This window comes from Larus michahellis, chromosome 4 (assembly GCF_964199755.1).
Source record: "Larus michahellis chromosome 4, bLarMic1.1, whole genome shotgun sequence".
Lineage (NCBI taxonomy): Eukaryota > Metazoa > Chordata > Aves > Charadriiformes > Laridae > Larus > Larus michahellis.
The window spans coordinates 13591836-13614248 of record NC_133899.1 but is presented as its reverse complement, the minus strand read 5'-3'; the positions used below and the strand labels follow the sequence as shown (position 1 = coordinate 13614248).

The 22413-nt window shown below is 38.2% G+C and overlaps 1 protein-coding gene across 1 annotated transcript in view; it reads left to right on the top strand.

The window, feature by feature from the left end:
- Positions 1-22413, top strand: part of URI1 (URI1 prefoldin like chaperone) — a 41986-nt gene that overhangs the window by 6823 nt on the left and 12750 nt on the right. The window contains exons 2-4 of the mRNA XM_074583024.1: positions 5214-5248; positions 9335-9413; positions 11403-11538. Of these exons, the coding sequence (XP_074439125.1) occupies positions 5214-5248; positions 9335-9413; positions 11403-11538 (250 nt within the window). The remainder of the gene's footprint in view (positions 1-5213; positions 5249-9334; positions 9414-11402; positions 11539-22413) is intronic.

Here is a 22413-nt window from a genome sequence, read left to right as displayed (position 1 = left end):
TCTTGATACTGCAAACATTTACAGACGGAGGCAGCTCGTGTGCATGTATCAACTGCAGTAAATACTCAAATGTACAAGGTTAAGCAGTTAAAACTCTGCCGAGTTGGAGTCATCTGAATTAGGTCAGTAGTGGAAATTATCTTGGATTTATCATGAGCCTTGCAAACATGGATCTGCATTTCAGAAAACCAGCACACACTTCCACTGTAGTTCATGGAAGGTTCTGAACAACAGAACCAAGGTCAAGACTGAGCTCTTTACACAGTCCCAAATGGCAGGGACAGTGTCCTGAAGGCAAATCATTGGTTTTAGACTTTATTAGACCCTTACTTTAATTACCACCTCATTACTTGCTCTGCTTCCACAAAAAGTATTCCATACTGTCATTTTCCCTAAGTAACTGGAAATGTGATTGAAAGGGATGTTTAAAGTGAGACTAATTCAAGATTAAATAGTCACAAATTATATTATTGCTACATGTAAACAAATTACTTGCATATCTGATTTTATTCAGATTACTTTTCAAGTGGTAAATAATGCTTTATCACTTATATAGTGCTCTTACATCTTTAGAGTGCTTTTCTCACATTAATTAATCATCATTAAACACTCTGAGGTGGGTAGGTTAATACTATTATCCCCATTTTGCAGATGAAGAAATGTAGACTGAGAGGTTGTGATTTGCTCAAGGCCATATAGAAGAAACAGAATCAGAGCTGGGATTAGATCTGCGTCCCCAGCTTCTAATTTCAGAAGACCAGCCAGATTGTGAGCCACAGTTTTGAAGCAAAATATACAGGCGTGCACGTAGAAATAGCACACGTTTGCTTGGCCTCTTAGGTATCTAACTTGCAATTTTTAAACAGAAACTTTGCTTTTGTGCCACGCCACATATTTCCATGTTCATACCCACAAGTGTGGAAATAGCCTCTCATTCATTTAGGAACTCTTCGTAATCTGATGGGGCATTTTAATGTTAATAAATTTTATTGAAGCTACCTTTCATATTAAAAATACCAGTTCCCAGTTCTTTAGGCTTGAACATAATTGTGTGACTTGGGTACAGCAGGTTCAGCATTGGTACCCAAAACTGTCAACAGGTGATACCAGTACCAGCTCTGTTGCTTGTAATTTTTCAGGAGCTGAGACAAATGAAATTCTGAGTTGGCAGCTTGCCTTACTGCTGCTCAGAAAGGGGGGAGAGAGAGAGAGAATTACCCTCAGTGTGCTGAAGCCATCACCTTTGTAGGCAGCGCCCAGCTGCTTAGTAGAGAGAGGCATTGGCACGCATGCAACTCCACCTGGGAGAACTACCTACGTAAAACAAAATAGTCTCGGACTGGAGAGGAGAGCAGAGCGATTTGTGTATCACCTTGGTAATCAGAAGCAGCACAGAGAATTATATTCAGCTGTTAGCAATGGGAGCACGTGCAGAGCAACATGTAAGGAAAAATGAGGTGGAAGAAAGAGGTGCCCTTATGAGGACCTGCTGAGGAAGGGTGGGATATTGAGGAACGGGTTAGAGACCCATGGGCGCCTACAGGTGTGAGTCAGCTTCATGCTGCAGCATCCTTCTCACCTGTCCTCATTCTCAAGGAAATGCTGTAAGTGATCATAGTGCCTGGTTGTTGAGGTAGGAGACAGCCTGCCTCAAGAAAGGAGAGTTTCTAGCCCTGTTCTGACCAGTGTTAGTGGTTACATTACTGAGCCTTTAGAATCAGTGCTGTGCTTTTCCAAAGTGCTCCACGCTTTCATTCAGGGAAGAGTTTTTGAGCTCTTTGGATGGAAGATCCCGGAGAAGGTGGAATGTAAATAGGTAGACTGGAAAGAGAGAAAGTGTTGAAGATAAAAGGAATGCTGTGCCTTCAGACAGCTAACAAAGTCTTTGGCTGTACGGTACGAGTTGTTTGGGGTGATTTGGAGTCACTAGCCTGCAAGCTGCCCGTGTTCAGGTTGGCGCGATGGAACTGGGGGACACCTGGGAGGTGATCGCAGTCTAAAGCTGATCCTTCAGCTCTGCTGTGACTCCACCTGTGAAACCTGGAAATGAGATGTTCCCTAAAAGCAGCAACCTACTCTTCCCTTTAAATAGCTCCATGTAGTAGTAGCGAGAGCAGAACCAACATGTAATCAATCTCCTCCTGCAGTGGTTTGGTTTTCAGCCCACAAGGAATTGCACTTCGGGTTACAGGTGTGCTCCCAGGGCTGTCTGGGGGCTGCTCACAGAGCTCCCAGGGACAGCTCTGTCCCGTCAGGGCCTTGAGAAGCATTACATTTTAACAAGTTGCTGTTGGAGGAAAGGAAGGAAACAAGATATTTGCCTGTTTGTTTTCCTTTAAGACTACGGAATGTGTTTTCCGACAGTGGATCCTGTTTTAATAACCAGACCCATGATTAGGTAATGTTAAGTTTGCTGCAAGAGTAGTTTAATAAATATTTTAGTATGCAGATAAGCCATTGATAACTGCATGCGTTCACAGACTTACACATTTTTATGCCTAAAAGGGGAGAATTCAGAGTTTATTGGTACCACTTCCACTACCATGTCTTAAAAGTAATGCGTAGTTGGTGGCACTAGGTGTCCAGGCAAATTGAACTCAAATGAACAAACAAACAGGTCATTTGTTTTATTTACCCTGAAAGGAATTTTCATTCTTTAATTGTAACTCTAGATACAAATTATGCGTGGAGGATAGACTAATGATTTTCCCATGTTTGATTAAAGGCAAAGAATCAAAGATTTGTTTATATATTTATCTATTTGTTTCTTTGCTGTGATAAAACCGGTTGTTATCCAAACAGTGTGACTGACCTAATAAAGGACATATGCATAATTGATCTCCATCTGTTTTTCAATATTTATTCTCGCTTTATTTTTTTAATAGAGTTCAGTTCCACAAGTGCAGCCTGAAACATTTTTAAGGTGGTATATTTTAGCACTTCTGTAAAAGGTCTCATTTTATGCTGGCCACTGAAACGAAAAGGTTTGTTGTTGGTTCCGCCCTTTAGTATCCCTTCAAGAGAGATTATATCAAAGAAGAAGAATTAAATTAAAATTGATTGGTGTTATTGATTTTTCTTTTCTTTTTTTTTTTTAAGGGGATAAAGGGTGATGGAAACAGCTTATGCCCCTATGCTGTTTTACTGAGGGACTATTTTTAAAAAACATAAAAAGCATATGTGCCCAATTTACATATTTACTAATTAAAAAAGCTTCCTGGAAACATTAAGTAGACTGTCTTCTGTAACCTTTAACATTGTAGCTAATGGATATAGCCTGGAAATTTTCATAGAAGGTCCTCTAAATAATGTAAATGATTATGAATGTGTAACTAGTTAATATGCAGCTACGAAAGGATTATCATGTAGAGGTTAATGAACATGCTGCTCTTACGGTTTGCAGGGCTTTTCTTTTTGTGCTTTTAGCTCACTTCATGCATGGAAAGTCATGTACTGGGGATGGAAAGCATCCTGCCTTTTCCATCTTCATCTGTAATGGGGCAATTAAACCGGAACTTTTCTTAAAGGATTTCATAAACATTTTTGTATACCTAATTATGCTGGGTACTTCACAATCACTACCAAATCTGAAAGAATGAAGGATGTTGAGAGAATAGGCTCCGGCTCTTCTACTCGTGAGTGGTGGGCTCCGTTGTGCGTTAGCATCGTTACCAAACGGGGCCGCGCTCTACCATATATACCTTTTACGGAAACTTTACTTTTAAAATGGGCCTAATGGTATGAATTAAATTTCTGAGTTGACGTCCTGTAGAAGTCTGTATATTTACTCTTAACCTTAAAAATAGTTAGCTCTCATTAAGGAAAATACTTGCTAGGCATTTGATTTGTAGGAGTTTAAAGCAAATGATAAATTTAAACTTACGTGGGATGAGCCACCTGGCTGAATTTCCTGATGGATTATGAAATAGCGTAACCACAAATGTAGAGCTGATCATTTTTATTTAAGTACTTTCCTCTGTTTAAAGAATTATTAGCTCACAAAGTAGTCCCATTTTTTTTTCACTCGTATATGAGTAGAAAGTGCAGGGTCTGAGATCTGTTCTGCAATAGCTGCACATATGCTAACTAAAAAAAAATTGTCTTTCATTCTGTTGTTTGAAAAAAAAAAAAGAAAGAATTATCTGCTCCAGTGATTTCAGTGGTACTTGAATGTATGTTATTGTTTTCTCTGCAAATTTTCTCATTAATTGCTTTCAAATGTTAGCATTATTTTGGCTATAGGAAAAACGAAATTTGTAAAAAAAAAAAAAAAAAAAAAATTAAAAAAATCTAGAAAATGCTTATATTGAGAAGATGTCTAGACATATTTAATTGCCTCTTGGGTTCATTGCATTTCATGTAATTGAATGAAATTGTTTGTGTTGTATTTTTGGTAACCATTATTCAGAGATCAGAATATGTTTTGAAAGACAAAATCTCTACGTAATTATGGCAGAGAAGGTCACAGGTTTCAGCATCTTGTCTGCTATATCTACATAGCCTAAAAAAACAGTTAAAAAAGAAAAAAAAGTATTTCATTTTAATAACGTGCTTTATTTTGTAAATTATTTTGTATCTCTTGGGAAAGCCTGTGGCATAAAGAAATATTCAGATTAAAACTTCCTTTTTTTTTTTTGAGACCCAGAAAGAACAGAAGGGAAGCCAGCAGCCCATAATGGTGTCAAATATCCTTGTATTTAAACACAACAAAATTAATTTGTGCTTTTCCAGATTAAAATGGCCAGTGGAAACATTGGTTGATGTACTGATAAAGGCAAAAAATGTTTTTGGTGCTATGGGGTTCATTTGTTTTTGTTTTTTAATGAATGAGTATGGAAGTTACATTGATGTCTGGTTATAATTTATGTTGTTTTCTTATTCTGCAAACCTGTAACACTGAAAATAGATCTCCAGATTGCACAAACTACTACTTATCTTATATCGTCTGTCACCTAATAGTTATGGAGCAGGTATTGTACCAAAATATGAATTGAAAAGCTGTAATTTTTTCTGTGGTTATCAGTCTGCATTAGAGTGTGATAAAGTGTGCTGCTTAAGAGCTACCATTCACATGCCTTTGCACTGACAAATAAAAATGTATATAGAGACACTACCAAATCTGTAAAGCTACTGTTCTAGTTTCTGATGCATTGACATTGCAGCTGTGTGCTTAGCCTTGTTTTTTCATGAGTAGTTATCTGTTTTAATGACAGGTGGTCACTAGCTGCCAAGAAAAAATCCAGCACTGGTAAGTGAAAAATGTTTGATTACATGCCTAAAATACTGATGAGTAACCTAGTTGTATTTTAGTAAAGTACTGCTCTTTATTCTGGCGATAGCCAAATCCTACTAGCATGTTTTGGGGATTATTGTTAGTGATCGCTCAGAATTATTGCAGTGTATGCTCTTTAAAATGTATGTATTTTCCACTGATACCATTACTTTAAATCATAAATACACTGAACCTTAGTGTTCATACTTGTGTTTTAAATACCCGGCTCATTCATCATTTTTCCCCACGTAACCTTGTGGGATGAATGCTGAATTTGCCTGATTGGGGAAAAAGTACTCCCATGGTAGAACTGATTATTCTTGTTTTCTTTCTAACTATGGAGCAAGTAGGGAAATTCTGCTCTCCCCCATGCAGATGTGCTAAAACAATGTGAAAGTAGTATTTTCCTGTTTTTTTCCCCCAGTAAAGTATGTGATAAAGCTTAGTTTGGAACGCTTAGAAAGAAATGGTTTGTTATGTAAAAAAATCATCTCTGGGCACTTTTTTCTCTGTTGGCAATCTATGGTTAATAGAAAGCATGCTTAGTAAATAATAGTTTTGTATGGCATCTGAGGAAAATGTACATTTAATGGTGAATGAAATCTTATATTATGAGTTACTGTGAGATATAACAGTTGATCTTACCGATATCAAATTACAATATATCCATGCTGTGTTTACCATGATTTTACTGAGAGAACAACAGGAGCTGTCTTGATTATTGTCTGCAGGGTTATTGCAGAATCACAGCAACTGCCCCTTTAGTGGTGAGATTAAACCTTTGGTTATACACCATCAAGCATATAATATTTTGAATTTATTTTAAGAGGCTTTTTCTTCATGCCTGAAAGATCTCCAAGCAAATAATTTATATTTAGTGTGTATCAAATGTTTTTAGTTTAAATGCACATAGGCTGCAAGCACTGGATAAGGGGAAGAAAATCAAGGCAATCTATACACATCATCACATTAAATTCTGACTATTGGCTCGCAAAAATAATCTAAAACTAATATGTTTCATTTATGTTTAAAATTCAGAGACTGCATTAATTTTCAATAAGGGAAATATTATTGAAGTGCTACTGGTGCTGCTATGGTGAAGTCAGGCAGAGTATTCCCAGCACACGTATTTTCTCAGGAGCTTTGCAGTGTCCCTACCTGTTTGGTTCTGTGTGAATACCCATACTCTGCATGGGTATTTCACTAAGAGACAGTATTTTTCAGAAATAAACTAGTTGACACAAAGCCTTAAAATTCAAACAGATTTTTAAAAGTTTGTGAAGTTGGGACATTTATTTCCTCGTATAAAAATGGCTGAGTTTGTGGAGTGGGGTGGGAGGGTTGGCTGTGGAAGGAAGAGTTGCTCGTGTCCTTGCTTTTAAGCAAACCCTGGTCATGGCCCCATGAACGTCAGGGTTTTGGGCACAGAATGTCAAAAGGGAAGCGTAACGTACTGGTGGATTTTATGTAGAACAGCAGTTTATACAGCATCCATACAATCTTTACTTTATAAAAAATTCTTTAAAATTTAGTACCCTTATTTAGATCTTGATTGTGCAAGAGCTGAGTGCTCTTGTTTCAGCTGAGTAATTTGTTCATATAAGACCTTTTTAAGTAGTCAGTGACACAGAAGAATGTTAAATAGAATTGGGTGAATAACAATAGGATTTTTAAATGCTCAGCTTCAGTATGTTTCCATTAAATTATTTTCTTTTTCATTTTTTAGTACACTTCTTGAAGTATATTTCTAAAGCCATGAATGCAGTAATGGGTCTGGTGTGGGATTAAACATCTAGATGTGCTTTTCCCCTTCTGGGGACATGTTCGTAGCTGGAGTCCCAACGTTCATCCTCCCCATTCCCTTTGGTTCTTCGTTGGGTGTGGGGAGCCAGCGTAGTGCCGGCACACCCCGCACCTCATCTCGCCATCCGCCATAGCGACGAGGGAGGTCAGCTTCCTTCCTTAAGTAATGCTGTTTCAGGGCAATTAATTAAAAGGATTGATTTTAATTTTCTTTATCTTGATGGTCCAGTTCAGGATGTGGCCACACTTTACGAGATTCCCATGGTGGATCAGCAAAGGGCAGTGGTCCCATGGAAAAAAAGAAACAGACTTTGCTCTGTAATGCGAAATAGCTTTTGTAGCAAGTGATTTCTGCTATACCCTAATCAGATTATTCAGTAACGGGCAGCAGTCAGACCTTAAAGGCAGTATCTTCTTTTCAGATTAATGAAGAATGTTGGGTGACTTTCAGCCATGAAATGATGGGAACGTTTAATCCTGCTGCGAGTGGGGGGATTTTCATACCATTCTCTTCCCACGGAGTCTTCTCCTTGTGTTTGAGACATGGGCCAGGCCCTCGGCTTGGGGAGCCCGTTTGTTTTTCAGCGAGGAGTTGGAGTGCATCGGTGTCCATTTCTCAAATACAGATCTCTGCGAGGCAAAGGCTGGATTCTGTAAATATCATTAAGTGACGAATTGTTATTGTTGACACCAAGTAGTTGTTATATTGCTTCCCCCCCAAAACATGGCAGCAGGTTCTGTTAAGATTCACGAGTTTGGCCTTCCTCTTTGAAGGAAGTGAGTTATATTTTCACTCTGGTGTGGGCAATGGACAGAAAAACTTGCCTAAAATGCCTGGGAGAAATCTGCTCTCACACCAAAGCAGCATCAAGCATCTTTTGTAAATCAGTTATATGGAATACGGTTTTAATGTCCAAATGGCATAAAAACCTAAACTCTTTTTCAAGACCAGTTCAGCAACTTAAAATATGAAGTACTCGAGGTATAAAGTAGGGCGATTACAGCAAAGTTCAACTCTGGAAGCAAATGAGTCAAAACATAGGAGTATCAGATAATTTTTCATAACGAATGCTGAAGAAGATTTCACTCTGCTTATGAATCTTAAGAAAATCAATGATAATATTTTGAGAGTTGTGTTATCAACTATGACATTCATTTTTCAGCACATTTATAGATTGCTTTCCTGAATCATCCTCAGAAAACCTGTAATTTGCATCTTGGGTCAGCGTTGTTAAGTGCGCCGCTCCATGCTTTCACTTGCCTTTTATCGCAGAATTTACTACCATATATGTGTTTACTGTTTTGAAGTACAAGTAAACAATATAATCAAACCTGACGTTTATATGCCAGCTACTTCATGCAGGAGCTGATTTCTGACTGTCTTTAGAGTGGCGATAGGCCATTAAAAGACTTTTCCCAGACAAATTTAAGCATTTAAGAATGTCTTCACAAAAGAAGACTTTTTAAAAGGGAATGCAGTTGCTTATTTTGCATGCAAGGGAAAATCCCTATCGCAATTGAAACGCATTATCTTGCAAAGTCCGCTGAAGAGCCAGGTGTCTACCATGGGAATAGTTTGTCGAAGTTCACCAAGTCATTTCTGTCTTGGGTAGCAACATGTCACATGAGCCTTATTTACGTTTTGGACAGAGAAGCAGGAGAAGGGGTGTTCCTCACCCGTGTTGCGCCTTGTCAGGGGTTGAAGATGCGACACAATCCTGGTGGTCAACCCATCTTTCAGGAATATTGACTCTCAGTAAGAACACGAAGTTCACGTAAAAATCAGAATTAATTAAAATTTTGCCCATTTATATCAGCTCAAACCAAGGTCATGAATTCTTTATTACAAGCGATACTTTGAAGAATTTGCCTCTTATAAAGTATAAACTGGATTTTCAGTTGTTTTTGTAAATATTGATGGTGGTATAACTGTTGAACTTGAACATGGAGTGAGATATGCCAAATCCTAGTGAAAGAACTGATTCTTTGCACAATAAAAAATTCAAATTCAGAAAGAGATGTGCACAATCTAAAATAATAATGTCCCTATTTTAATACATGTTATTCTAAAATAATGTAGCTGTTGTATTTGCCATCCCAAGTCTTTTATAAATAGGTTATTCATCTATCAACTGTATGTATTTAAGAGTAAACCAGTTTATTTTTCTGTATTTTTTTGTGTGTTGTTGAATTACTAGCAGAAAAACATTAGCTCTTTACTTTAGATGTGAAATTGAATCAACTTGAATTTGTCAACAGGAAGAAGGTGGAGAGCGATTATGAGGCTCTTCAGGAACGGCTCAGTACATTGCCTGATAAACTGTCCTACGATATCATGGTATGTATGCTGTACACAGGAAAATGGGCTAAAATTTATAGTAATGGAGGTATCAGCATCAGCGGTGAGGTGTTATTCAGGTTGCGGCATAGTACTTCGTAATGTTACATTTATTATGATAATAGTTAAACCTTTGCTTTTGTTTCTTTCTCTTTTCTTTGAAATCCGTTATAAATTACAACGTTACTGACAACTGAGAACTGATGACATAAATGCTAACATAAAACCTGACATGTTTGATATGTAAATCTATTGTATAGAAAACTATAATTATGACTGAATTACGGTACTTAGTCATTTCCTGAGAAGAAAGTGGCTGTAGTATTTCCTGATTCATGGAAATAAACCCTAGAACATTGATTTTTACACAAAAAGGTGCTGCTAATTTTTGTTTCACCGATCCTCACATTGACATAGCGATCTTTTCTGGTGCTTTGAATCTTCCCTAACAACTGCGCAGCTCCCACGGTAAACTTCACCCTCTTGGTGTGCGCTCACCAGAATTTTGACCAAATTGGCTTTTCTCTCTTTGTTGCCTCCCCCCTTCTCGGGTCCAATTCGAGATGTATCTTTGAAGGGAGGGAAGTTGTACTGTAAATAAATGAATGGCTACTTTCAGCACAAAGTGCCTGACTGCTTTTTTCCTTGTCCGCCTGGCTCAGCATGTAGAGTTGAGTTGTTAGTAAGACGGCGTTGGAGTACGCTCACCATGAGGGTAAAGAGAGCATTTGCCTTTCCCGTGGTAATGATTCAGCACTGGATTTTATGTGTGTAGTCCCTTTACCCCGTGTACATGTGTGGCATGTGTACATGCTGTAAAGCAAAAAGATCACGTTGTTTCGAAGCATAGAACCAACCCTGTTTTTAAAAAAAAGCTAGATGAGGGTTATTCTTCGTTAAAGCAGCAATGTCAGCTCACATCTGTTATTTTAAATGTATATAAATAGTTCCTATCCTGTTAGCCAAATATTTTCATATGTTTTCGATTTTGCTTTCATCGTTTTGGGGGAAGAGTGAACAGGCAAATGGTGCAGTCTGCTACTTGAAAACCAAGTCAGGAAGGGTACGTGTGTAGGAAAAACACGTTCTGCATAGTCTTAATGTCAGGATCCTGCCTACGGCAGAACTGTTTCAAGCATTGGTTCCCTCCTGGATGCTGAAGCTAGGGAAGGTCGCATTCCAAGGAAACAGATCCACTCTGATCAACAGAACCGCATCCAAGGAAACAGAATCCTCTCTCTTTCGAGAGAAAACTTGAGCTGGCTGTGGTTCTTAGCTCTTTGCCACCTCCATTTGAACTTTCATTTGGTTTTGGGTTTCCTAATTTCTTTGCGATTGAAGCCCAGAGGCAGGCAGGCGGCGGTAGGTGTGAGGGTAAATGCAGGGGCTGGGGCAGGAGGGGGGAAGGGAGGGTGGCCAGAGCTCCTCCCCAGCAAAAAACCACAAAGTGGGAGCAAGCATGGTCTGCGAGCCCGCTGGTCGCCCCACAAACTGTCACGCAGGTTTCTAGGTACTTTTAGCAATACAGATACTGAGAAAAGCAACTCATTTTTGCCTTCAGACCATACCTATTTGAGTATTTTAAATATTTTGGCAAAGCTAAACTTGCTCTTATTAGAAAATGAATGCAGCCTGTGTATAACAAATATGTAACTCACCTAAATGATAATATTTTTATTATCAAGGCTTACGTGTTAGGATTAAATGAATTTGTTTTCCATGTGAGCATTCAGCTATGCTATAGTTTTATGTCACAAAACAAGTTTTCAGGTTAAATACCACTTTTCTGATTTTGTAAGTACAATAGTGAATTCAAATGGATCTGGTCATTTGAATATTTATGAAGGGTTAGTCATTAAATAACTGCTGCAGAATTTTTATTTCTTTAACTCTGTGTTTAACTTTTTTACCTAAAACTAAGACCTGGATTACCATCTAGGTTTTATTTTCACTAGTGATTTTAATCTGTTTCTTCTGTGCCTTTGACAGGTACCTTTTGGTCCTCTTGCCTTCATGCCAGGAAAACTTGTCCACACCAATGAGGTTACAGTTCTGCTTGGGGACAACTGGTTTTCCAAATGCTCAGCAAAGCAGGCTGTTGCGCTGGTTGAGCACAGAAAAAAACGTATGTATGTTTCTGACCATAATTGAATAGTCAAATTGTATATCTTTGTATTAATATATGAAATTAGTAGCATCTACGTTATCCTTTTTTTTTGTGAGCTTGCTAACAAGTCTCATTCAGATGTAATATCAATTTAGCACGTTGTTTTCCATCTTTACTTGGTATTTGATTGGATATGTCTGATTTTTTTAAACATCTAGCCAGCGCTTTTTTTTCTTTTTTTTTTTTAAATTATACAACACCTTAACTTACCAAAATTCAGGTATTGACATTAGAAGTTAGAATACAAGATCAGTCAAAGTTTGTTCATTTGTTTATTACACATAACAATAAAAAAATAAAAACCAAACCAAAGAAAACTAAACCCCCCTTTCACTTTTCTGTAACGTGAGAAATGCTGTATTCTCTTCCAGAAAGTGGACATCCCATTCTACTTTTGCTTTTATTCCCTATATTCTGTTCCTTTGTCTCGTCTCTCATTTCTTTTCTGCCTTATCATATGCTTTGTTTGGTTTTTTTCCCTTTGTCTGTATCATTTTCCAGCTTTCTTCTCCCTCTACACATGCTTTACTCCTGCTTGTTGGGTTTTTTCTTGCTTGCTGCTCCGCCGTGTATCTGCCTCTTCCCTCGACGTTCCTATCCATTGGTGTGGAGAGATCCACTGGATCTCCCCAAATCAAGTGCCGTTGGTGACCACCAGATTTGTCTCACATAGCAGCGGATCACAGAGGCACGCAGCCAAGTCCTGGTTTTGATCCCAGCTCTTTTTACTTGGTGGGACCTTGGCTTTGAAGAGCCAGGACCACCAGCAAGTGGTGAGCATGGCGCACTTTGGAACCTCTTTACGTTAGAAAGAATGAGAGCCTAAAATATTTGATATAAATATCAAGGAAGGAAAAGCACAATAAAACGGAAAATAAATTGGTACCTATTAGCCTTTGCTGTTTGCTTCAGATAAGCGTTGGAGTAAGTTTTTTTCTCACTGGTTTTACCTATAATCTGTCTCATTCCTGAGTGAGTGCTCACTGTGGCTTTACCCTGTGTATGTTACCACAAACACAACTATTTACACTGGATTTTTGTTTATAAATTCAGCTATCCATGTTGCTGCCTGCAGCAGAATACCTCATAGGTTCCCCATCTGAATAAGTTTTTTTTTTTCAATTCTGTGCAAGCAATATTTGTGTAAGAAAAGGGGTTTTTTTAATAGAAATTCATTTGCTGTATTACTTTAAAATATTCCTTTATGAAGAACATTACCAAAAGTATGTAATTTGTATTTTACCTATTATCTTTCTTAATCTGGTTCTCCTGACACAACTTTGCAATTTTCTTTCTTACTGAACTGAATCTACGTTATTTATTGTGACTCTTGCGAGTTCTCAGGCCCGTATCTTTTTCCTTGATCGTCTGATATTTTTTTCAGTGCTGCAGAATTTTTTTGTCACCATTCATTCAGTGAAATCATTTGACCTTTGCATAGTAGATGTTTGAACATTAAGTAGTCTGCTGGGAGACACACAGTAAATGCTGGATTCTTTCCTTTATGATCTTTTAAATTGCATTTAAAATATGAACCCAGAAATAGTCATTTCTTTTAAAGCAAAGTAGTCATTGATGCCTGGATATAAACCCTCCATTCAGCTGATCGTTCACTTCAGCTGTGTGATGGCTGCCAGTGGGAGGCTCCAAAACACTGATATTAACTAAAAACTTTTTATTTAAAGGACTATTTTCAGTTTTGGACTATAAACCCCACGTTTGTACATATGATTCTGAAAAAAAATATATTTCTTTTATAGATACACTTTTGTCCTTTAAAAAATACAACTGACTTAAACTCTTTCAACCATTTTCACACTAAATGAGGGCAATTTGGAGATTTTATTTGTTTATTCTAATTAGAAAAAAAGTTACGTACATGAAAGACGTGTAGGCCATTGGAATATAATATCAATTGGCCACTTGTGGCACAAATGTGAAAGACTGATGTTTCACAAGTGTTAGTTTAAAGTCTTTTTTGTGTATTGCACTGTAGTTATCTTCATAGATCTGACTTGGGATTTCACTGGCATTCTGTGAGCAGAGGGGCTTCGTAGTTTAGAGGGTGATGTACATTGGGCATTATTGTTACACTGACACAACGTGATTTGATTTTCAGTCCATAATCTTTTTGTTTTGGACAGAAGTTCTGTGAGTAGGTCAGCCACACTGGAAAAGAGGGCATGCTTACTGCAGGGGATTACGTCGCAAGCAGTCCCTGATGTCCTGTGTGCCAGTCGGAAGGTCCTAACACGGCAAAGCTTTTTTAAGCACATGTTTAAGGCCAGTGTGTGCTTAAAGGCTTTGATATATAGGAATTGGGGTCTGCACAGGGCAAAGAAAGGCTCATGCTGGAATTGCTTGCCGAACAGAACGCTGGCAATGTTTGTTGATGGCTTGTTTCTTCAGTGACCTACATTATTTTATCCAATATTACTCTATTTAATTTAGATGGGTATTTTTTCATAACTAGCTGGTCAGATCTGTTCAGATAACTGCAATGAACTTAATTAGTATAGCACTAATAATTTGGTGCTTTAACAGAAATCAAGAGTTACAAGGCAAAAAATACAAGACACATTTTCATTGTCTACCGCATCTTGCGTCCCAGTCTCCTGGGTGGCGAGGAACGGGAGAGCATCTGGTCAGGGTTTAAGTTTTCTAGTGGGACTGGCTCTTCGGTAAGAGATTCCTGTAAGTCACTCACTTCTGAGTGTTGTTTCTTGCTGGTTCTGGGGAGCTTTATTGCCTTTGACATGGGTCTGCCCATTGAAGACCCCTCTCTGGTCCCCAGGGGTGACCCTGTTTTGCCTTTGGGAGCACCCCCGTTGCCCTAACAGTTCATTTCATCAAGGTTCACCGAAAGTTGTCTTTACAGTTTGATTCCTTCTGTCTGTGTTGGATGCAGACGAGAACGGACAATAGGAATCCGTGCACTTACGCAGTGATAGTGCCAGATAAATCAAACAGTATCAGTGAGGATAAAGCCTTGGAAGTTAGGGGTAGCCATGAGAGTGTACTATATATAAAAGCTTTAAGTATTACTTAGTACTAATTAGGTCATCATTTTTGTCTTACTGGTTTTGTTGAATTTGCTTTTTAAAGGAGAACGAGTGAAAAAAATGTTTGCTTCTGTGGAATAGAGTAACGCCCAGCCACAGCAGATTAATTTCTTGGTTAAAATTTATTTAATCGGAAGGAATAATTGAAGGGTGGCTGTTCTGAATTTTAAAAGTAAATGCACTTTAACTGACATACCTGTAGACAGCCCTATTTTGGGGATACATTTTTGTTTGCTTAGCTTTTGATTTAGATGCAAACTGTTCAGCATTGTGATTGGTTGAAATGTATTTGGGGAAATTTGGGACAGTCGCTCATGTCAAATGTTACTTTTTCATAAAATATTGATCACGTCTTCTTGAATAATATTTGAGTTGCAGTAGATCCTTCATTTGCTGCACATTTTTGTGACATCCTAGATGTTTAGTTAGTTCCAAAACTGTTAAAGTAATCTAGTGAAGTTCACGGAATTGCCAAGTATATTTTTAATTGTTTTAAATTTGTTGCAGTTTGTTAAACCAGGTAGTACAGATAATGGGAAACACGGTACACATATGTTTGTGTGTAAAACTGTGAAGAAACAGTGAAGTAGATTAAAGGATATGCACACCAAATTCCATTATAATAAAAGAAATTAGCTTTTTAAGTATGTCACAGTTTAGCACAACAATAATGCAATTGTAGTTTTTTCTCTTACAATTATCTTGCTTAAGGTACTTCATAATATTTCTGTTCTCCTCAAGGCAAGACTGTATTGTCTGAGAATTCAAAGAGGGAATAAAGATTCTTTTTGTGAATATAGGATTATATCTTTTACGTGTTTGTGATGATATAAATTACTTTTTTTCTCTATATCAGTAATCGCATTAATTCTTTAAGATGGGAAATTTTTCATTACAATAGTCCCTGTGGTAGTTACTATAGAAAGAAATTAAATAGATTTTTCTTGTAAATATTTGTGGATTAGTTCAGTATGCTAGGTATTCCAAGTGTCTAAACACTTTAAAAGGTGGGAAATTAAAACATGCACATAGAACTAGGAGTGGTTTTATTGTGTTAAAAATTTATCAGATAAAAAAAAAATCCCACTTAAAGGAGAATTGTTGAACTACTTAGCAATTGTGTCTTCAGTATATGTAAGAATACCCTTGCAGTGTCATGCTGCAAATGAATTCATGAAATGAAAATACTGATTACATTAACATACAGTATTGTGATAGTACCCAATTGTAAATTGCGGTATGTAACCCTTAATACAAATATTTGTGTCAATCAAAATTGACCGATAGCTTAGTATACAGCGTTTAAAAGATACCATTGTTTTTAATAAATAAGATGATCCGGGCGAATCAGGACCAGTTTGAATTTGTCCCTTATCAGCATTTCCAGGAAAAAGGATATTGTCTCCAAAATATATGATAGGAAGGCTTTCTATTTCCCATCTGTGAATGAGTGGGCCTTTAGAGGTTTTAATTTTTCATCCAAGGGTGAAAATAACTTCCTTTATATTCTAAAGAATGTAACACAAACTTGCCTACTCACTTTTTGGTGGGAAAAGAATAAAAAATGCAGGCAATGTTACAAAGAAATCTAGCTGTTGCTTTTCCTTATTAAAAAAAAAAAATCTGCTGTTTTTCTGCATGCTGGAGAATTATCTTTCACTGTGCTTTTGAACTTTTTTTTTTTACCGTTTTTTGCGATTATCACGTTTCAGTTTGATAACCTCCATCAGTCCCTTCCTTATCCTTGTTAAGTTAGGAGCTGATTCGGTGGAGTGCTAAGTGCTCTAAATTTGCTCTGCAGTTCCCAGGAGGTGTTTGGTTCCTCCCAGGACCACAGGCTGGGTATTTTAACCAGAACACAGTGGAAGGAAGTAAGGAGAATGGACTCCTTTCTGTATGTTAGACATTGTGATTCAAAGAAGCCCCTGCCTTTTGTAATTCTTACTAGGGAACAGAGGAGTTGTCTGAATGCCACCTTCCTTCATTTAGGAGGAATTTAAATGTATTCAAATAATTCTAGCAATTACATAGGTGTGTGAACCTAAAAGAGAAATGCATTGCATTTACTTAGTGTTCCTAAAGCCAAATTACCTATACAGATTTTTACAGAAGAAAATCCAAATTACTTTGGTTTTGACACCAAGGAAACGTGGAAATCAGAATGAAGGTTGTCTTTACAAGGTGGAGAGCTACTGCACAAAGGGTTGCATTGCGTTTTAAAGACCTAGTGCAGTTGCTGTTGTAAAGAATGAATTTATTTATGTTGTTGCAAGCACAAAGAGAGCTTAAATCCATATACACAAAAAGCAATCAGGATTCTCTTTTGAATCTTAAATCAAATGCATCTCTAGAAAGATGAAAAGAATAGAATAAAAGAGAAGAGTGTTCTGAAAAGCTCTTAGTAGATTCTACTTTCTGCAGAACTGTAGATCTTACTTGTTTTGAGTAACCTGTCATAGTCTGTTGGATAATTATCGGCTAAAAAATATTTTGTTGCAGATTAAATATATATTTATTGAAATACAATTAAAAATCCTCAGATCATTGGTCTATTTATGCAGACCCTTATAAGCACGAAAATAAGTAAAGCACTTAAAATAGCATGCCATAACTCAACCCATTAATAGTACTTGTAATTGTACCGTAGTGCGGTACTTGCAAGGAAATACCTTCCATCTCCACAAAGAATTCAGAAGTGGAGTATGTGCATTAGATTGCGTGGTACTTTACCTCCAGCCTCAGTAATATTAACATACTCCATTAGCAGCCCGTGTGGGTAGGTATTCTTGTTTTGTTCAGGGATCAGTCGTAATTGTGCTAGAAATTGCCAGTGAAGGATTTTGGATGCAAAATGCTGTTTCTGTGGTTCCCACGTGTAACTTCCCTTCTGCACCTGAAATGGTGTGGCAGCAGCCCAGCGTTTCCACGGTGGGGACTGAGAACCGCTGAGCTGCTGCCTTCGGGTGCACGTTCTCGGTTCTCACTCTGGAGGAACGGAGCCGCTATCGGTATTTGAGGTAGGTGGTTGTTCCCTGGCTTGTAGTAACACTCTGTGTATATATAGCCGTCTTTGGGCTGGTTACCTTCTACTTGAGAAAAGACAATGAAGAGATTTTAACTCTAAATCTCAATTACATACAGAATTCTGTGAAATACTTAGTCTAAAATTTCTGTCCAGTCACCCGTCCTCAAGGGAGGTTATTTCCTTACTTTCCAGTCTTTCTCGTCAATGTTATATGCACGAGGCTCCCTTGAAGAGAAACTGAACTTAGCAAGGTAGACCAGGCTTTGTCTCGGTTTGTCCTGTTTCACAAAATCTGACTTTTCAAAATAGATCAACCTGTTCTCACTATTCTTGTCTGTTCTTACTATTTAAATCCCAGTGTAACACACAGTTTCCAGAAGTAACTAAAATAATGTCTATGATTCCCCAAATCCTTATAGACAACACTCCAAGGACATTAATGTCAAACTCAGATAATTAAAATTTGTATCCAGCCAAGCTAATTAACCCATTAAAGCCAAAACGCACAGATGAGAATTTGTGTCAGTTTGGCATTAGTATGTTGTCATGTCTTGTAAAATCTGGCTTCAGTGGACTTCTTTTCAACACTATGAGATGTGTTCCCCAATTATTTTTTTCCTCTACCCGTGTGTATGTGGCAGGCAGAGGGCTGCTGCTTAAAAATGGCTCATCGTAGGGTAGGGAAATCCAGTCGAGTCCTTTCAGACGAATAGGGGAGTTGGGAAAGAATGATCTAAATGTAAAGAAATCTTGCTGCCCGTAAATATTCACAGGCTGCTGCGCAGAGGAAATCTTCGTATCCTGATTTCTGATTGAAATACCTTTTCCCTTTGGCTGTCCTGGAAAATGGTCCTAGAAAATGGTCCTAGAGCCTCTGGCTTGTCTGTGGCGCTGAACTGTCTTTCCAAGTGGTTTAGCTGAGACATGTAAATAGGAACTACCCGGGTTCACCTGAAAGCCATGTCAGACTTTTCTCAGATTATTGGATGTGACAAAGTTGGACAACAGCCTCTGGTTCAATCCGTCTTAAAAGGCTCTAAGAAGCTTAAACCACAGGGTAGTAAGAGGAGGAGACTATGGAGCCTCTCTACCGCTATTTTTCTGGGGGTCTCTGGATAAAAAAACCCTGTAGTTTGTGAAGTGAATTGTTTTTCGCTGGATCCGGTACATTTTAAAATGCAGTGAATGATTTTGGAGGCTTTGAGGGTGCACAGTGGCGAGTTTAACACGCAAAACCCTGAGCTTCCCCTGCAGTTACGTGCACGGGCCCTTTTCCAGGAGCCCCCTTCTTCGCCGAGGGCCTGTCCGCGGGAAGGTCCCTCCTTCATCCGACCGGGAGCCCTGGCAGAGACCGGCCGGGGACACGGGGACGGAGCATCACCATAATCCCAGCTCTCTGCTGACGTGCTGTGTGGCCCGGGGCAAATCACTTAAACTGTCTGTTTCTTCATCTGTAAAATAGGAGAGAGTAATACTTGCCTCCCTCGCAGGGCGCCGGGCAGATTAGTTAATGCTTGTACAGCATTTTAGAATAAAAAGGCGGTGTGTAACTGTTCCGTGTCCTTACCTGACGGAGCACACCTGCGCGCTCGCCTCTGGGAAGCAGCACCACAGGCTGGTGCTCCAGGAGCAGCGTAACCTCGATGGCTGGTGAACAATATTTAGATATACAGGCAATGACTGAGACACTCGTGGTGTTTAAGAAACAGCTGAGCATCACATTTACTATGAATGCAAAATAAAAGCCTGAGGAAAATTGGTCTCCAGCTAGATGTTTAAGTATATTGAGACTACCTTTAAGAGCTGAAAGCACAGATGGGAGCATTTGGTATGAAAACCATCGCCACCTCGCTTTGATTTGGACTTTGGAGGGTGCGTATTACACTGAAAAAATCTGTGAACGGTGTTGATAGGAATTAACTGAAGAATAAAAGCTGGTGTGAGAGGCGGTCGCTCTCAAAGGAGCTGTGTAAGGGGAGCAGGACCCTGGAAGGAGCTGTGTCCTCTGAAGGGTCAAATGCTTTTTGGAAATAGTATTTCATCCAGTAGGAAATGCAAATGCAGAGCATTTTTCAGGGGAGAATCTTAAGCTATTTCTTAGAAACGGGTTAACTAATGGAGCTGCCTGCCCATTTGACACATAGGTGGTTGGTTGGTTTAAAGGCTAATGCTTTGAAATGCCCCAGAGTCTGAGCTGTGCCTTTGTGCTTCTTGTTGGAGAGGATGGACATTCGCTTGAGTAGGCTTTTCCAAAATGCATAATGTTCTTTCTAAACTATTTACTGCAAGGAATGTATTTTTAAGGAATTGTATTTGATAACACTGTGAAATATCACCAGGGAAGAAAGCATACAATACTGAATCTGTTAAAATTGGGATGAGAGTTATCTCGCACGCTTGGTGGCAGTTGTGTTTTGCCTTGGCTGTTTTGTGCGTAATTCTCTCCTCTGCCTGTGCGGAGGGGGAGGAGGGATCTGAACGGGTGTGTAGAAGTCCGAGTCACTGTGTAGACTTCATTTTGCCAGTACGACCACAGTCTCATTTTGTCTCCTTACGTGCATTTTGTAATCATTCTGTGATTATTAATATATTTTCACACATCCTTCTCTGAAAGGCCTGTTGTTACAATAAACGCAGTCTCTGAAACATTGACAACTGCATACCTTAGCCAGAAAACTCTGTGGGGAGTAGCTGTCTATGTACTATAACTTCTTAGGATTAGGCTCTAGACCAGAGAGATACTTAATCAAATACTAAAGTTAACAGGCAAAAGGAGAGTTTCAGGAATACTGTAAGAATACTCAGTAAGAATACTGAGAAAATACTTTGAAAATAGTTTTTCAACTAGAATATTTTGTGGTGAAGTTTTCCTTCATTACACGTTCCTATCTGTAAAATGGGAATAGCAGGGTGCTCTGCCATACTTAAGTATTGTGAAAATAAATAATTTAAGTTGTGTGAGTTTTTTTCCGTGCTACAGTACTGGTTATCATATAAGTATCATAAATAGAAGCGGTGCAGAGGAAGGAGCTAGGCTAGATTCATGGAGTGAGTTACAGCTTAAAATAGTTTCTTGGGAGCGTGACTTTGCTGATCCCATGGTAGAAAAGATCTCTTTGCCTCCTTCATAGTATTGCATGAGACATCTTCTTCTTGTATTGCTTTAATGATTCCAAAAAAGAATTTTGAAATAGAAAATCAGCTTACTTCTTCACAAAGGCTTTCAGCTCCTTCAGGGTATATAGGACCAGTAGGTGCAAGGTCTTAGAGATCCTCTGTTGAAACTAATTTATGTAGTAAGTCTTCCCTCCTGAAAATTTGCATTTGTATTAGTTTTGAGTTGAACAAAGAGTGCAAGTCTATTAATATTATTAGTATAAGGCTTTAATTGTGCCCTCTTTCCCCCAATTCTTAAGATTTAGCAAAGCTGTGTTTCCTTTTCAGGCGGTTATGACCTTCTTCTTTTGCAAATTAGTTTGTTTTTTATGATAACTTTAAGGTAAAAGAGAAACTTAAGTTTTTAATATTTTATAAATTGCTGTTGAAAGGATTCATTATTTAATTGGCACGAGGGGATATAGAAAGCAATGTCTCAAATGAACTAATGTCTGAGAACTGGGTAGTTGTTAAAGTAGGTTTGCAAAATTGCAGTAAAGCGTAGTTGCGCAGACAGAAGAGCTGTCTGCCTTCTGCCGTGCCTTGAAAGTACAGTTACTAGGGCATAAGCATATTTCACTTGTCCATCATAACAAAAATGTTTGAATGCAGTAACAGGAATGAAGTTTCAAAGGATTTTTAACAGTATGTTTGATAAAACCCTCCACCTGGATGTTTTTTTAATTTAGAGGACTTTTACTCAAAAGGACAGTTCTTTCTAATTTTCATATTGACCTCAAAAGTCAGCTTTTTGGCTTGCAACATGTGCTGAATGGTTTACTTATCTCCTTGATTAACTTTCTGGGGATATTGCAGGTAACAGTAATGGGAGGCTTTGTGCAGCCTGTTCGTACGGAAGATGGTATCCATACCTTCCTTCCCGTGTAGACGCACTGCTAAAGGAGATGTTATCCAAATTAAGTTCCAATGTGTGTTCCCTTAAGTCAACACCTACAACACTCTGTCTAGTTCACCCCATTTTTCTTCTTAGGGTGGTTTCAGTTTGTGTTCAAATTTACACACAAAAGATCTGCAACTTCTTCCTAATGAATCGAATGGTTAATTTGTCTTTTATAAAGATTTTTCCATTCTGGTTTTAAGTAATTACCAACCTATGCAGTCATTATCCGCACGCGTAGGAGTCTCTTCGTACCATGACCTGCCAGTTTTAACAACTGTCTTTCTCGGGCTTAAGTGAAACTGAATTCTTAACCTATTCACGCGGTCTTCTTAAATTGTAATCCTTGTCTCTACTGGTTTTTAAGCTTACTTTTTCTTCTTTTTGTTTGTTAGCTACAGAATAGCCCTTGATGGTGCATTTCAGTATATGCCTAACTAGTCTTTTTGTTTATACTGCCTCCTGATATGCTTTTCAATATTTTTTTCCCCCTAGATTTCTGCGTGAAATGCTATAAACAGTTGAGGGATAAGAAGAAGTTATTTATTTTTTTCCCCCCAGTCTTGAAAAAAATACTCTTTTATTTCTCACTGGCCATTTGCACTTGACAACATTTTTTAATATCAGCCCAGTTTTTAAGGTGTAAAGCCATTTGGAATATTGTTAAAATAGAAATTTAGTGTCTTTTGTGC